Below are 18,749 nucleotides of genomic sequence, written 5' to 3' on the forward strand. Positions count from 1 at the left end.
GGGAGAGGGGGAGGGTTAGCATATCGACCCCCAAGTCTCGGTATGTTAACCCTGTCAGGATCCAGGCGTCGGGATTCTGACCGCCTGGATCCCGTCTATTGGTATTACATACCGATTTCCTACCACTACCAAGCACTTACATAAGGAACAATAGCAGCTCATGGAAATTAGAATTCCCACAGCATACTAGAAAGATATAAATAGTCCATCCATAATGTAATGTATTCTGAGATGTGCGTTGACCCCTGTGTTTTGGCTTTGGTTTTTGATTTGGATTCATCTTCGTGTTTGGTTTTGGTTTAAAAAAAAAAAAACTGATAAAAAGTTTTTTAAAACAGCTAAAATCATGTAATTTTTGCAATCCAAAACCCAAAATCCAGATTTAAAATCCGAATTCCAAACTGCGGAAAGATCAGAACCGCGACTCACATCTGTCCGGATCTCCTCAGGTGCTCAGAACCGCGACTCGGATCTGTCTGGATTCACAAAATTCTTTTGGATTCGGATTTCTGGAGAACCGAGCCACACATCTCTAATTCTGAGATTGACTTGCAGCCAACTGTTTTATCAATTGCTTGGACTGCACTACTCAGCCAGAAAAAGGTTGTGTGCTACAGGGGGCAAAAATTATAAGGCCTATAGCCTTACAGAGAGCCCTGTTCGATTGATTGAGATGTAATTCATATAATAAATTTATTCCCATAAAAAAATATATATACCAATTCATACATCAACATATAAAAACGCCGGCAACTTTTTTCATTTCCTGGATTATTTATACTGACTAACTGTCTCTACACAAAAGCCATCCTGCTATTTTGCTTTAGGGATAATTATCAGTTGCAAAAAGAAATATTGCTAGCTGTTAGCTTTAAACAAATCTTGCCTACTAAACTGCAGAAACTTCAGGTGTTCATTGAGACACATGTTGTTCCTGGTTGCTGCTAATTAGGACCAAGGTCCTCATACATGTTTACTGTTAAGGTGCATACACACACAACAATTTTTTGAACGATTATCGTTAATCGATATCGTTTAACGATAATCGTTTGAAAAAAATCGTTCACTTTCTGAGTCAAACGATGAACGATTATTGTTCATGCGCGTTCACGTTTGTAGTTTGTAGTTCAGTCAGACTTGTCAACTCAACGATTTTCATTAAGTTAATATGCAAAAATCATTTGTAGTTCATAAAAATCGTTCATTACATTTAAATGAACATAGTAAATGAACAACTTTCGTAAACGATTTTGGTTAATTTTTTCAAGGTAGAAAATCGTTTACTAAAATCGTTCATTAACTAAATCGTTGTGTGTGTATGCACCTTTAGAATTAAGCACATAGATACAGGTTGAGTCTCCTATATCCAAAATGCTTGGGACCAGGGGTATTTTGGATAACTGAATATTCCGTATTTTGGAATAATTGCATACCATAATGAAATATCTTGGGAATAGGACCCAAATCTAACCACAGAATGATTTTATGTGTTATATACACCTTATACACACAGCCTGCAGGTCATTTTATACAACATTTTCAATAATTTTGTGGCTCAAGCAAAGTTTGTGTACATACATGAAATACATTTATGTTTCATATACACCTTATACACACAGCCTGAAGGTCATTTTATACAATATTTTTAATAATTTGTGCCTTAGACAAAGTTTGTGTACATTGAACCATCAAAAATCAAAGGTTTCATTATCTCAGTTATGCTAAAAAAAGTTCCGTATTTCGGAATATTCCGTATTTAGGAATATTTGGATATAGGAGACTCAACCTGAGACACGCTGGGAACAGATAAGTAAGTATACAGTCATGGGTGGGAGGGGGAGAGATCGAGGGGATTGGTGGAGAGGGACAACAGTGGTCAGAGATGGGGCGGGACAGGGTGGAGCAGCAGATAGAGAGGGGGTGGGAAGGGCACAGTGGGGGCGGGATGGGGTGGAGCAGCGGGCAGACAGATGTGAACTGGCATATGTATATCTTTACTAGTGTATTAACAAATACATGATGACATTTCACAGTTTCATTCATACAACCTGTACAGCAAGTACTGTATCGTTCCAAATGTTGTGAACCGATAAACATGATTCAGCTTTAACTGATTTCAAATAGTGAGATTTAACAGTATGTTTTAGTTAAAACATCCTCTCTGTATCTTTTGTATAACCTGCAAGTGCCATTTGCTATTGTTGTCCATGAAGTGATAAAAAGGAATTATTATTAAATGTCTCCATAAATTGAAAAATACCAAAAGGATTATATTGCGTAATTTACAATAAAATGTGGATTTTATTTTCGGAAGTAAATAAGCTTTAATATTTTCTTTTTACTTAGCTTTAGGCTATCTATAAGTATCACATTAGCTTTCCTTTAGTGTGGTTTTAAATATGAATTGAGATGTTTTCTTAATTAGCGTGAACTCAGTATATCAGTTCCCATGTGTTTCACAGTACCCCTCTTTGTTTTTTGTCATCTAAGTCAACACTGGCCGCAGAGCCTAGGGTGAGGCATACAGTATGTTACTGAACATAAAGTGCACATATGCAGGGCTCCCGGTAAAAGCTTTGATAACTGCTGGGAATCACATCCTCTGCAGACTATTTCTCAGTCATCACATTACTAGTGTGCGGAACCTATCTGCTGGGTGAGAGCTAAGATTGGGAGCAGCAGTATATCTGCCTTGTCCATTGCCAGTGTGATAGCAGTCATTACACAACATCTAGAAACAGCACTGCTGGGAATTGGACTTGGGTCCTGATGAAGACTTCACTCAATCTGTGCAGACATAAATTAACACTACACAAATCCAACACTAGATTAAGCTGCTAAAGAAAACTGCAAGAAATAGAGAATAATTCCAAGGTACAGTAACATTATTTTATTTCATTCAATTGTGTGTGAATTAGCATAACCTGCAGTATATCAGCCTTACAGTCATCATTGTAATTGATTTTCTTCTACAGTACAAGATGGCATTTTTACATATATTAACTTATCTAAAATATCTTGTTTTTCTGTATAAACTACAATAGGATACTTGTAAAATAATATTCTGTGACACAAATATCACATGCATTAGAAAAACATTTTGGGTAGCACTTAGTTTGAAATACATACAGTATATGATGGAAGAGTAGCTGACTTGTAATAGAACATAACACGTTGGAGGTTGCACTTAAGAATAACAGAAAACATGAAATATTACTTGTTTATGATGTCAATGTAAAAATATGCTGTGTTTTTATGATTTTAAATATATGTTATATATGGCATGGCAAATATTACAGTTGTCAATATTTTGGTCCTTTGGTTAAAGATTGTGCCTCTTTAGCATCTCACGATAAGTAGGTACGTATATGCAAATTGGATATTTGGTAGAAAAAAATCATGTATACTGTTTGGATTCTCTTTTGTAGCTATTTATATATCAGTTCAGTGTTCGTATGCTAAACTCATTAGTATGCAATAAATAATACATAAGCAGGGTTATAAGTAGCATACAAACAAATCTCTAAGTGCTTCTTTCTTATTAAGGTTAACCTAATATACACACTGAGGCATAATATATGAGTGCCTCAATTGTGTGTTATAAGTATGAATGCTATTTTTATGATTTTGTAATAACGTAGCTGTGCAGTTTTCCTGATACCCAGTAATGCTTTTAGAGTGCTCTTGACAGATTACATTATGTTACCTGGAAGATGAACAAAATCAATTTTTTGCGATCACAAGGATTTGTGTGGAAAAATGTTTGTTTAATGCAAAGAAAATACGATAATGATCAAAGTGCTGAATTTGCATACATTTACATGATAAATCTTGCATTATAAATTATGCATATTAATGCACGGTATAATTTAATGTGGCTTCTTAAGAATTTAGTTTATTTCTATATTGATAGTAACAAGAAGAATTTTCAGGTGGAATAGTGTCAGTTGGACACCTCAAATTAGTCTTCAGGTCTGATTGGAGTGTACATGCACCTATGATGTATCTGCCAAAGAGTTTCTGCAACAGATCATAATGTCATTATCTGTGTGACATGCTAACTAGTATAGATAGGGCTTAGGGCGGGGTATCGAAAGGGCTTGGGTCACTGATTTATAGCGTGCTCCCTGAAAACGAGCCCATTTATTTTGCAAGTACACTATAATTCAGAACTGGTTTAAATAACAGCTCGGTGGCGCCACCTAAAAACTTTCAATATGTAAATATTTTGGGATTGATTTGAACCAAGGTCCTATATGTGTGGAGTTTGTATGTTTCCATTATATGTATAGGTTTCTTTTGGGTTCTCTGGTTTCCTCCCACACTCCAAATATATATTGATAGTGACTGCTGTAAAAACTTGAACCTAGTGTGAGTGTAACTGTGTGTGTGTGCAGTGGTGTAGCCATGTTCCATGGCATCCATCACCCCCACCAACTCTATGCACACTAGCACACACATCTCTCCAGCTCCATCCTCTGCCACTTCTTACCTTCAGCTGCGTGGATAGATAAGCTGGAGTATGCCTCTGCACCTAATGCCGCACATCGCTCTCAATGACAGTACGGAATTGCAGTGACCATCTTAAGATGCACTGCAGGCATAAGAACATTGAGGAAGGGGGCGCTAAGTGTCATACATGCATGCCCGTTCCCTCCACCAAACCTCCCAATGTACGGAGACATAAGTACAAAATCTGTATAAGAACATAGGCATGCGCTCTGTTTTTATGGGCATGCGCAATACAATTTTCCATTTTTATCTATTATATATATATATATATATATATAATACATATACATATCTCCAAAGGCCGGCACTCACTTGTATACCACATATAATATATGTACTTACCTTGGTGCCCTCCCCGGGTGCTGACAGCTCCCCGATAATACAGACCAAAAATAGAGTAGGTGGCACTCACAGGACTCCAAAAAAACGTACTGAAACTGTCCGATTTACTCCAACGTTTCAATCTCCTTTGTTGGAGATTTTCCTCAGGGATACAACACATACAAGACAAACACATTTAAATAGGTACCTTAATACACCCAAGTGATTGATCATCTGTTGCAGCTGCCGGGGGAGGTCATCGTCATCCACACGTGTTACTATACAAGCCGCGTGTCCATCCTGCGTCGCATAGCAGTAACCATAGAAACCGCAAAGCCGGCATCAGGGGATGACGTCATCGGAGAGCAAACGTTTCGAAACACTCCTCCCACATGGGCAGCAACTGGGTTACCATAGTGACATAAACCCACACCAAGATTAAAAACAAGATTTCTGAAAATGTCCACATTTATGGACAGCATGTAGCCCAATTATAATAAACATCATAGCTATATAGCAATCTGATATCAAAAAAGACTGAAAAAAAATGTCTTTTAACAGATTTGTAGATCAGCCATTATCACAAAGTTAAAGTAGGATGCAATACTTATCATTAAGGAAACTAAATACATACTAACAAAAGTTCCAATATTGGACCAATTCTTAAACCCAACTTTAGGAACATTCAAACATCAATGAAATGACACAATACCAATTAAACATAAGTGGTTGCATACAAATACATCTTTAGAAAAATGTTACGAGAACACATATTTAGAGAAAGCAGGAAAGAGACCAATCCTCATTTAAACCAAATGGAGCTATACAATTCATTCGGTGTATCCATTTAGCCTCCAATCTCAAGAGAGTTTTCTCCCTACCACTCCCTGTTATAGAGGGCGGTACTTGATCCACAACTTTGTAACTTAATGTTGCCAATGAATGCTTCATCTCACTGAAGTGGCGAGCTACTGGTTGATCAGACTCTCTACCACTCAAGGCCAATCTAATGGACGAGCGGTGTTGGGCCATCCTCTCGCGAAACTGACAGATAGTTTTGCCAATATATATAAGTCCGCAAGGACATCTAATGGCATAGATGACAAATGTACTGGTACAGCCTAGAATATATTTAATTGCAATTCTTCAACCAGAATATAGATGTGTGATATAACTTCCACACTCTATATATCTACAGGTGGTACAGCCTAAACACCTGTAGCAGCCCGGTTTTTTAGTTAAGAAATTACGTTCTACGGCTGAAGACTGAAAACCTGTTACATCATTTTTTACCAATCGATCTTTTAGGTTGGGGCCTCTACGATATCCTTGCATAACTTTGGTATCCTTTAAACATTTTAAATTTGGATCGGAGGTGACAAGTGGCCAATAATTTTTAATTACCTGGTTGGTTTTATGACTTGCTGTAGAAAAGGTGTTGACAAAGATCATGCTTTTTCGGTTAATCCCCTCGGACTTTCAAGAGGTACGGAGAGAGTCATCTCTTGAGATAGCCATTGCTTTATCCTTGGCCTTGCGTAGGTCTTTTAACAAATATCCTCTCTGATGAAATTTATTCAGCATTAGGTCCATTTGTCTGTCAGCTTCTACATCATTGCTGGCTATTCTCCGTATTCTTAAAAATTGGGAAAACGGTAGACCTGTCTTTAGGGCCACTGGGTGATGGCTGGTGGCATGTAACAATGTGTTTTCGTCAGTTGGTTTAGTATATAAGGTGGTTTCCAATGATTCTCCATTCCAGCTAATCTCGACATCTAAAAATTGTATTTTCTTAGGATTACACTCAAACGTAAATTTGATAGTGTTATGTAGTCTATTAATAGATTCCATTGCCATGTTGAACTCAACCACAGTGCCCGTCCAGATGACAAAAATATCATCTATATATCAGACAAAACATTTAGTATGTCCCTTAAAATCTGGATTCTCCAAAAATAATTCTTTGTCAAGTTTGAACATAAAAATGTTCGCTAAAGAAGGAGATACGTTTGAACCCATACTGCACCCCTGTAGTTGTAGGTAGAACTTCCCGTCAAAATAGAAGTAGTTTCTAATTAAGGTTAGACTCAAGAGTTCACAAAAAAGATGGATATTAGGTCCTGTATAGTGTTCATTTGACAAAAGGAATTCCCGCATAGTGGACAGACCTTCCTGATGTGGAATGTTCATGTACAAATTGGCTACATCAATGGAACATAATAATAAAGAGGATGGTAAATGTTCTAGTTGTTGTAACATCAGAATTAGAGAGGTGGAATCTTTCAGAAATCTAGCTTCCATCTGTATAAGTGGCTGTAGATAATAGTCCAAATATTTTGAAATTGGATTAAATAATGACTCACGAGCTGAAATTATCGGTCTACCCGGGGGGAGGCAAGCTTTTATGAACCTTGGGGAGTGTATACAATAAAGGAACAGTTGGAAAATCTTGTGTTAGTGCCTTCCGTGTCTTTTCAGTAATATAGCCATCATGCACAGCAGCCTTAAGAACATCATCTAGTTCCTTTTTACAGATCGGAGTGGGGTCCTGGGGGAGCTGTTTATAAACCTGTGTGTCTCCAAGTTGTTTATAGATCTCTGAGCAATATGCCAAAGTGTCCTGTAAGACAATTGCCCCGCCCTTATCATCGGGGCGGATGACAATAGACTTATCCTCGCTGAGAGATTTTATTGCTAAGTGCTGGCTCTTATATAAATTAGGTATCACAGTCTCCATAGGATCCAGCATAGAGGTAACTTCATGGTCCACCATTCTGGAAAAACATCGGATAGATAGATTGGCATATTGTGGCTCAAATGAGGACTTACTTTTTACTGGTCCAATATCCCTATTGGGAGAGTCATTTGGTCTAGCCCCATAAAGTTCTTTAAGTTTCAGATTTCTGTTGAACTTCCATGAGTCCACTTTCCAAACAAAACTGTTAAATGTATTAGTTGGAACAAATGAGAGACCACGGTCGTACGGGAAAAGGGGCCGGATATGCAAATGATTCCCTCGCAAGTTGCGTCCCTAAGTTCGGATCGGTAGCTGGCCGACCAAGGGGAGGAAGCGGTCGGAATTCAAAAAAATACGCCCCCTTCTCGTACGCATTGCACGTCATCTCCGGGCATATAAGGATTAATCGAGACCATCGGGAACCATCGGAACTGGTCGTAGAGCTTAAGGTTGACCATACCCTTTCTTAAGCTCTACGATCATGTCAGTGTAAAAACCTCCCATGTCACATGTGCCATGACGCTACTTTGTTAATTATGCACTCCCATAAACCGTATGCACTCCCATAAAACGCTGTTCGCATAATTAGGCACGCCTGCGTTCGGATCTCCACTCCCCCGTTTTCAAGCGCCTTCCCCTGTTACCACCCACAAACGCCTGAATCTGTCACTCAAACTACCGACCTTGCTGTGTTCAAGGAGAGAGAAATTTCTGATCGTAGCGGCTAGTTTGCGCACGCGCATTGCGAACTTTACGCATGCGCAGTATAGCGAACATTGGTGGCGTACGACCGTGCGGCCGCTTCGACCGACTCTGAATGAGGTCCATTATGTGCAGGCAGCCTCCCTTGTCCCACCAGAGAGATGGAGTAAGATGGGGAAAAAGATGAGGAGAAAAAACTAAAGGGAGCACTTACAAGTTGCCAGCGCACCTTGTTACTCATGCTCCAGGTGTCTCTCCTCCTGGTCGCCAGTCACTCTCCCGGAATCCTGCCTGGACAACGTACATGCTGTACTGGGGTGGCATCTCCAGTTGCTAGGGGATTAGAACACCGTCTATGGATCCTGGATGATGTCTCTTTCTCACCCATAGATTCCATTATTCACCTGCCTCGCATCCATTGGTTCAGCACCTTTCTTAAGCCTATTGGTTCGTCGCCGGTTTCCTGCCAGTCATGGTCCTGCTCATCTGTGCCCGTTCTGCTAATTTCTAGAACTTTAATCCCACACTCTCACTCCGTCTTCTACAGTGTCCATATTTGTGCTGCCTGCGGTGTTCTTGGTTGTGCTGTGCCTGTGGCCTCACCTCTCATTGTTGTCAGCTATACCATCTCAGCCTGTTACCATCTAGGCTCTCAAAGCCACATCCCAGCTATCAGCTGCACCTCGGCCTACAGGGCTGCACCTCAGTATATTACCTCAGTATATTACCATCGGGATGCAGCTTTGAGAGCCGAGATGGTAACAGGCTGAGATGCGGCCTAGTGGGTCAAGGTACATCTAGGCAGCCGTTTTGCAGCTTTGAGAGCCGAGACAGTAATAGACTGAGGTGCGACCTTGTGGGCCGAGGTACAGCTGATAGCTGGGGATGTGGCTTTGAGAGCCTATAGGCTGTGGGTGGTGACCCACAGCTATACGAGCGTCCAGGAGGACGCTCCATTTTCATGGAGGGCGGCCCTCATTCAGAGCGTGCGCTCTGCTCAGAGCGTAATGCTCTGAATGAGGGCCAAAGTCCTGGAATTTTGGATTTTAATTGGCCAGCTCAACTGGTGTGTAAACCTTTGCCAACAGACACAACAACTGGTCAAATCCCACAAGTGTCTGGATATGGACAGCCTGACCTGGATGCAGAAGATTTAAACCATGTGCTGACCTGTCATGGCTCATTTCACTCTTCCACCTGGAGCGTGCCAAAGCATCCTGAATGTTGTGTTGTACGCTTGGCTGCTGTTGGCACTTGGAGATGGGTGTCACCATTTGCATGCATCTGGAGAAGGGATACTGAGCTGGAGAGGGAAGTCCATCCCTTGGACTGTTCCTGAGGTTGAGGAGCACCAAGAGCACATCTGTGAGCACCAGCCAAGTTTAGCCCATCAATGACCCACTGCCTCTATGTGTATTTATTGAATTATTGGCCACCCACTTTCTGTATATTTATTGAATTTTTTTTTCCACAGTCACTGCCCTCCTGACCAGTGGCAAACTCAGGATTTCTAGAGGGGGGTTTCCAAATCCATGAAGAAGGCATAATTAGCACTTGCCCAGCTTTAATATGCATCATACAAAGTGTATTGTGTATCATAATTCCAGCATATACAGGACCAGTGATTACAGTAAGCAATTAGATACGGCAGTAGGGCCATCTTGCCTGAGCTGAATGTTTTTATTTCAGATGTGGCCACCATTCCAGAGCATTGAAGCAAGTCCTAAAGTCTTGGGGATCAGCAGAAGAACCTAACACTGCCCTGAACATATATGTACATATTGGTCTCCTTATGCACTGAATAGTGTATTATTATACAGTATTAATAATTGACCCTATTGATGGTCTATAACAGTGCACCCCTAACAGTGCATGCTTTCCAGATCTCCTAGTTGGTGTACAGGTGTAGTTATTACTGGCTGAAACATGTTAAAATATCCACAGGTGGTGATATTTATTTCATTTGTGATACTGAAAAGAACATGCAGCGCTAGTAAACTTCTATTATATTACTATTTCTATTGTGGTCATGGTGCGGGCTGGGGAAGGTTTCTTTCCAGGCAACCAGAGACCCCTGTGCATTTGCCTATGCTGACAATCCACCAAACTCCTCCATTATATTTTTTAATCACTAGATGCTAGACAATACACAATGGTGGTCGGTGTAAGACGCATCTGCTCCTGTAGTGTTCTATCTGGGAGGTATCTCTGAGTGGGAAAGAAACAGTTGAGCCTCATATTGTTCCAGTCACGGGGAGAAGGGACGGCAACATCCACATCACTTATTGGGCGGTGCATAGTGGGAACTTTGTGACTCCTCTGACAGGAGTCAATTGATTGGCAGCCAGCGGGGAAGGAGCCGGAGTGAGAGGAGGAGCGAGGTGCCCCCCTCCTCTTCTCCTGCCAGACCACCTCCATCCTCTTAATTTATTATCATTACGGCATAGTAATAATGGGTCAGTCTGACTCATTATTAGTACTGCTCTAGTAATGATGCCGGCAGCTGACCACTTAATTGTTCTTCCCCCCTGGACCCTATACTGCCTCCTGCCTGCTGCATGTTTAACTGCCCGGTGGGAGCTGAGCTCCGACCGCGGTAGCCAGAGTCTGCCCCTTCCAGCTTCCTCCTCACTCTGGACTGCATGCTAACCTGCCCGGTTCTCCGACCGTGGTAGCCAGAGCAGCCGTCTGCCCATCCAGGTGTCCCAAACATCCGCCGGCCCTAGGATTGTAATACCCCTAGGCACTTACCTAGGTTGCCTATGCCTAGGGCTGGCTCTCATACTCCTCCATCGTAGAACCCCATACCAGTATATCATCCATGATAATTTTACACAGCTAGCCTTCAAAAAAATGTTCCGTGAAGCATTTGAAAACCTCACTGCCAGTACAGGTGCCGTAGGACATTCTCAAGAATGCATATCTCCCAATTGGAGTCAAGAAGGCGGTGGGGACTGAGGAGTCTTTGTCTAAAGTTATTTGCCAAAATTCACACTTGGCATCCAGAGTTGTGAATATTTTAGCAATGGGCATGTCATCATAATCCCTTAATTATGGAACATGCTGCTGAATTACATGCACGTCAGCACCCAGTGTGATAAGGCCCAGTCTCACGCTATCTGGGAGACCTAGGAGATGCTTGACATCACAGTCAACTATTTGGAATTGTAACAAAGCACATGTGGTGTTAATGGTGGCCGTGACCATAGTCTTGATCATCTGACCACTGTAAGCAATAAGGTTTACCATGTGCATACGGCCAATCAGAATCTTTGGATTTGACATTACACTTGACACCAGTGTCAATTTGAGTAGCGTTTTAGGTCTCTCCATCAGTGACGATGGTAAAGATTTAACCCTTTTCATTCATGAGAACAACACTTTTGCTATGAAACTAGGTGGCTGGTGTGATGTCTGATGTTCACTCAGTGAAGTTTACCTTATGTAGCGGACTGTCTGTCTGCAGTGCATTGAACTGTCTGTATTTATTCCTGGATGTGGACCTGCAGCATTTTGCAAAATGATTTAATTTCCCAAAAGCGTTGCAGTATTTGTTGAATGTTGGGCATTTGTAACGCTCATAGGAATGCCAACCTCCACAGTACACACAGCATTGTAGTATCTGTAGTTTATTAGACTGTTCATACAGCATGCATATGTGTATGGAAGACCTCTAACATTTCTTTGAAGCAGCAAAATTGTTACAGAGTTGTGAATCCCGCACACAATCCTCTCCCTGATAAGTTCATTTGTTAGTGCACCATAATCACATTTCTTTGCAAGCAGCTAAGGGTCTCATTGACAGTTGTATGTTAGTCCATTTTTGTGGTGTAAATATTTGGGTTTCCATACTGTGCTCATCCGTAATACAAATTCAGACCCTCCACATGACCCATTCCATTAGGTACAAAATGCTCTGCTCCTGGACTTCCCTCTTGATTTACGATTGCAGACACCTGTGCTGAAATACCTGTCTCATCAATTACCTAATTCAACCCAGGTGTCTGCAATCATACATTAGATGGGAAGTCCAGGAGCAGAGTGTTTTGTACCTAAGGGAACAGGTCATGTTGGAGGGTAGACAAATTTATGAACAGTATATATTTGGCTTGCATCCCCAGGTGCAGTTCTTAATAGGCATATCTTTTGTATGTACCAGAGACTTGGTGTAAAGATACGTGAAGATAATGATGACACTAGCTGCACGATCTGCATGCTCCTGATTGGCTGTTTTTGTATTGACCCTTCCAGGTGATAGTACCTCATCCATTACCACTGCGCATGCCTATTTGTATTTCATAGTGGCCAGTTTGACTACAGTAGGACAAAAGATTCCTATTGAATTAATAAAGTGATAAATGATGGCTGTGAGTATGGTCATATTTAATTACATTCGATATGGAAAATGCGACTCATAGTTATTATAGTTGGACTAGCTCACAGGGGTACAGGGAAAATCCCCAGTGGACCTCCTGCCTGGGGGGGCATCCCCTCCTCTAGATGTCATGTTCCAGACTGTGTACTGAATTGTTACTCTATTATAGAGTCAGTTGTTGAGCTGATTAACATTGTTTCTTGGTTTGCTTCTATAGAAGCTACACCAAGATTTGCCTAATGGTTAATCAAGCAACTGTGGTGGCTGGCCACTCCCCCCCCCTGGTTGATGACCACACCCATTAAACATGGGCCCCTATCACAGCATTCCCCCAGCCCTTTATGCCTCAGTCTGACACTGACCATTACCTCTATAGCAAGGTTGCTACTGGTCTGCTTGATTTTGGATTTATTATTGGTTACAGGCCCAGAATAATATTTGGGATGTTTCTACACTTACTAGAGGTTAATTCTGAAAGTGTTTTGTTGTAGTGACAGTTTTACAAAAATATGTGCACAATTCTCTATGACTTATTTATTGCTACAGGTTAATGAAAATGAAAAAGATGGGAAGTTCATCCGACCTTGAAGAAACAGACCTTACAGAGGACACAAACGCTTCTGCTGATGAGTCTCATAGTGACGACAACAATCTACATTCTCATGAAGCTAGTCAACACTTTAAGTTAAAACATACCAAATATGCTATTTTTAGCTCACCTAAAGCTAAAGGTCGCCGATTTGGCAAAGCAGACACAGAGCGGGAAATGGCTCCTATGGATTCAGTGTATCAGATAGAAAGCAAGGTTATGTCTCCAACTATAAAATTTCATGTACATCTTGAAAAAGGGAAACAATGCAACCAGTTGACCAGGTATGTATAGATCATTTAAGATACATCAAATATCTACCATTCATTGTATGGCTGTCCAGACATTTGTTTGAAACTTTTCGCTTGCTAGTTTGGACCTGATTCAAAGATGGACACAGTGTCAACTAAAGTCACAATCGGCCGATATTTTCCGTCTGTGCAATGTGCAAACATCCTGATGGTTACCGCCGGGGCAAGCAGAACAAATTTGGATGCAGAGACAATTTAAGTGGGCATTCCTAGGTGATAAGAGGGGTTGTATAGATAGACATGGGTGTGTCATGTTCACATATTTGTTCACAGGTGCACTGGCACCGGTGGCCATGTTCTGACGGGCATTCTGAGCAACCATGGGACATTAGCATAAAGACGCAGTTGAGGTTCTCATTACATCCACCTCTGGATCAGGTTCTTTGTTACCATCTTCAAAAATACCATTGTTTAAAATAAAACTATAAAAAATTTCCATAAGTAACATAATTCTTAATTAAACAGAGGCCGGTATTCAATTAGCAGTCGTAAATTACTGCTGCTAATGGATCTCCCGGGAGCTATGCAAGTAGCCCTGAAATTCGGCCCGACCTCTGTTCTTATTGGGGATTTTTTTTCGGGACCTGATGTGTCCCGAATAATAATACCCGAAAAGTACCATGTTTTTGCCACCATGATGGTGAAAACACAAACGTCCGTGAACTTATCATGTATCCTATTTCTTTTCGGACAAATAATCCCATTTGTTCAGCCGAACAAATAGGATATAAAAATATCAGCGATAACGGATATTATCGGCGAAGAATTCACGTTATTCGCCCCTGAAAATTGGATAATGGCCAAAGCCTTTCTGAGACTTCAACACTCTGTAAAGTCAATTAATAAAAGTTTTTTTTTAAAATTATACTTAAAAAGCAACCAGTCCCCGATTGACTGAGTATTCACATATTTAGTTAAAACACACTTAAATAATCCTTGTACAATCAGTTGTCTACCTGTCACATATTCAGATGTAGGGGCAAATGCAATAGGGTGAGAGTTTAGAATGCAAGAGATTAGCAATAAACTCTCACATTGGTCGAGTTTTATCTTCAAATTGGGAAAACATCTAAATGAGATTTCAAATCGTGAGAGTTTTTTGAGTCTGAAAAACATGCGAGTTTGCTCTGTTGCTTTGTTCTTGGACTCTATTACATTGGCTGAGTTTTAAAAGTGTGAGAAAACTCTCACATTTTCTAAACTCTCGCCCTCTTACATTTGGCCCATACTGGTTAAAGTGTATATGTGTACCACTGAACTTTTTTTATTTAAAAATAAAAACACCTGTTTGCAAAGGTCCCACGTTTGGTTAGTGCATTTCCAAGGAAAAGCCTCATCATGAAGATCAAAGAAAATTCAAAGTACAAATCTAACATATTAGGGGGCCTATTCATTAAACGTAAAAATTCAATGGAGATAATTAGCTTTAGAACTCTCATGGAGTTCTAGCTAATTATAGGTGGAATTCATCATTCCACCTCTCCATAAGTATCTATTCCGAAAAGCTGTCATTTTTGCGATGACAGCTTTTCGGGAAATAGATACTTTTCCCTGCCTACACTACCTTATCGCATCTGGAAACAGTGCTGCGCATGCGCTGTTACATCTGTAAAACCAGCGCATGCGCAGCACTGCCTACAGATGCGTTAAGTTTCGTACCCCCCCCCTCCCCCCCCACCCCCCTCCGCTCACCTTCCCCCCCCCCCCCCCCCTACTTACCTGTCCGCACAGCAGCCTCCGGCTCCGTCCTGCTGGTCTGTCATGTGGTTTCCCAGCAGACCACATGACAGATTAGAAAAAAAAAAAATTTTTTTTTTCTTTTTCTAAACTTTCTTGTGCTCTGCTGGGGAGCACACATGACAGACCAGCCTCCGAAGCCTGAGGACGGAGCAGAGCGCCTGAGGGACTCGTCGGGGGACCTGCACACACTGATACAGGTAAGTGGATTCTGCTATTCGCCACCTCACAGTGGCGAATAGTAACTGCATCAAATTCCGAAAATTGATAATTTTCGGAATTTGATGAATACCATAATTTCCACATCCCCATACTAATGTATGGGGAGTGTGGAAATTAACGCAGGGGAACTTAGCAAGGAGATATCTGTGATATCTCCTGTGTTAAGTCTGTTCATGAATACCAAAATAACGTTATTTAAGGAAAATGTCCTTAAAAACGTTATTTTAGTGTTGATGAATAGGCCCCTAAGAATGATATGTAAATAAGCCAAATAATAATAATCTATGTTAACAATTTGTTGTTTGAATTTGGTAGACAGAGTTCATCTGTGGATTCCACAAACAGCTGTAAGGACAGAACATTTAAATTGTATGACCGGACTAGGATTTTTGATGCTGTAGCCTATGGGGACTGTGATGAGTTAGATGATCTACTGGTTTATTTGCTCCGTACACAGAAGCGTCTCACTAACCAAGAGTTTAAAGGTAACTAGCTGACAAACCTTAAAATGAATGTAGCACTCTGGCAACCTATACCATGGTCATAAAAATAGGTTCTTATTTATATATCCTGATTTCTATTCCACAGAACCAGAAACAGGGAAAACGTGCTTGCTCAAAGCAATGTTGAATTTGAGTTATGGAAGAAATAGTACTATTCCATTGTTACTAGAAATTGCAGAGAAAACAGATAATTTGAAAGAATTTATAAATTCAGCATATACAGACACTTATTACAGAGGTACGGTATACTTGTCACCCAAATATGTGCTATCTATTTCTTCTCCTCTACAAATCTCTACATTGGATCCCCACAGTGTCGGACTGGGGCATGAAGGGCCCACCAGGGGAATGCAGTGATAGGGGCCCATACTTATGGGTGTAGCCAGCCTCCAGAGTGGGTCTGGGCCTCTTTAAATATATACATATATATAGTAAATACTGCTAGTGAATGTTTGATAATGTACCAGATTAATAACAGTAGTGCATTAAAATACACAATAGTCCTGTGCAGTATAATTCAAGTGCACAAACTGAAACCTGATCCCTAGAGGAGGAGGTGGGCCCTTAGGCAGTGGGGCCAACCGGGGGTTTCCCCTGTACCCCTGTGGGCCAGTCTGACCCTAGATCCCCATGTCCTCCAGAAACCTATTAAAATGACTCACTCTTGCCTACAAAGACCCCAACCACAGCACCAACTCTTCATACATCTCAACTATAATCTCTAATTATTTTCCTCTTCCCTCTGAGATGTAGCTCTGACCTATGCTTTCATCTCTGGTACACACCTGTCATTCAGTCTGCTAGACTTTTACTGTGCCACTACCCACTTAAAAAATTCCCTACCATATCGATCAAACTTTCCGCCAGCCTTCAAATCTATAAACCCTCTCTGGAAAAAAACATCTGTCTATTATAGCTTACCCTTCTCCCACTTATATTACAATGGTACAACCTTGGCCATATTCTACTAGCTGTGGGATTTGCCACAGGCTTTTAGCTCCCGGGTTAAGTCCCTGTAGCTATTGAATGATATGCCGCAGTAAGCCCCATATGCCGTGGTAAGTCCAGCGGCTAATGTGCAGTAAGGCATAGATTCCGGGTTAGGTGTCCAGAGTGGGTTGTGATACCGGCAATCAGGATGCCAGCTGTCAAAAGACCAACAGCATCCTAACCCTAACCCACCCTACCCTGCACCCTAACCCTCCCAGTTAGTGCCTAAACCTAACCCACCCCTCTTAGTACCTAAAACTAACCCCCCCTAGTGCCTAAACCTAACCCCGCCCCCCAGTGGTGCCTAACTCTAACCCCCCATGTCCCCAGCCTAAGCCTAACCTCCCCCTCCGGCAACCTAACCCTAACCCCCCCTGGGGGCTTAAACCAAGCACCCCTCCCATGGGTAACAGCTAACGGCGCCCGCTAGTCTTACTATCAGATGCCGGGCGTCGGTCTTCTGTCCGTAGTTTGGAAATTTGGCGCCGGGATTTCTGCAGCCGGCATCCCGATGGTAGGTGTAATAACTACATCCTGTCCAGAACTATGCAGTTACCACATACAGGGCGGGATGTACTAAAGTAAATATGGGGCCAAAACTCTGAAAACTGCTGTTTTCTGTGTTTTGACTGCAATCCCCATATGTACTAAGCTCTGGAAAGTTGCCTAATAGAAGCATATTGGCTTCATTTTGCATTCATCCAATGGTATCTCTCCCAGTGTCCCACAAAGCTCGCACGTCGGCCAGCGAATGCACAGAAGGACCCCTGGTTCTTAAACCTGAAATTCCCCTCTTTGCAAAGGATAGCTCTTTTCAGAAGGGCCGTCCTCTGCAATTTTAATTGCATTTGTCATACCAGTATGCATGCGTTATGTGGCTGGATGTATTGCATCCATAATGCAAATGTACGCCTGCGGTAAGCCCCAAGGATTTCTGTTTGAACCCTCTTATGGTGCGAGCGAAAATCCTCTCTAAGTGCACCCTCAATGCTTATCCCGGCCAGTAACTGAATAGCTACAGGCTCTTAACCCGGGATTTAAAAGCCCATTGTGTGTAAGTCCCACAGCTAATTGAATATGCTCCCCTGACAGTTATACCAATCTCCACTGTGAGTTACACTCACTTCTCTTGTCTCAGCTGTGCCCTTTTCCCACTAGCAGATATTTTCATATCTTCATTTATTTTGTTTACCTTGTTTACCTAGTGCAGTGGTCCTAAATAATATTCTAACTGGGTACAACTCTGGTAGCACATTTGCATCACTTGTACCCCAACCCTGTGGAAGATTAATGCCCTATGTGGTGTATAGGCAGCGGACCCCCAGGCCCCCTCCCCACTGTGCACTCTGCACACATTATAGATATGCCCCTGCACCATTTGCAAATAAATATAATTTCTATTAGATAAAAATGCTTTAAGAAAAAAATAACACAATGCTAGATAGAATCGTACATGTACTGTATATTGCAAATTAAGAAAAAATTAAAATTGACAATAAAACTATAGCCTACATATACTTTCTTTTACAGGGATAGACTTTTTCATTTTGTTATCAGGGTCGTACTGTGATGCATGATGAGGCTAGAGATCCCTAGGACAATTACTACCTGGATGTCCCGTCCTGCCATTATAGAAAAATGTTGAAATACCCCTGGGCGTACTGGTACCCTAGGTTCAGAACCACTGACCTAATATAATGTAACGGTTTTGTGTTTGTCCTGTTTTCCTACTGTTAAAAGCTTTAGTAAA

The 18,749-nt window shown here is 41.4% G+C and overlaps 1 protein-coding gene across 1 annotated transcript in view; it reads left to right on the forward strand.

The window, feature by feature from the left end:
• Positions 1–2,741: 2,741 nt before the first annotated feature.
• The window catches only part of TRPV1 (transient receptor potential cation channel subfamily V member 1), a 76,881-nt gene continuing 60,873 nt past the window's right edge, over positions 2,742–18,749 (forward strand). Inside the window, exons 1-4 of the mRNA XM_088453675.1 lie at positions 2,742–2,874; positions 13,194–13,520; positions 15,822–15,991; positions 16,095–16,247. Coding sequence (XP_088309801.1) covers positions 13,198–13,520; positions 15,822–15,991; positions 16,095–16,247 — 646 coding nt within the window. The 5' untranslated portion in view covers positions 2,742–2,874; positions 13,194–13,197. The remainder of the gene's footprint in view (positions 2,875–13,193; positions 13,521–15,821; positions 15,992–16,094; positions 16,248–18,749) is intronic.

This window comes from Taudactylus pleione, unplaced genomic scaffold, assembly GCF_031769625.1.
Source record: "Taudactylus pleione unplaced genomic scaffold, aTauple2 ptg000585l, whole genome shotgun sequence".
Classification (NCBI taxonomy): Eukaryota; Metazoa; Chordata; class Amphibia; order Anura; family Myobatrachidae; genus Taudactylus; species Taudactylus pleione.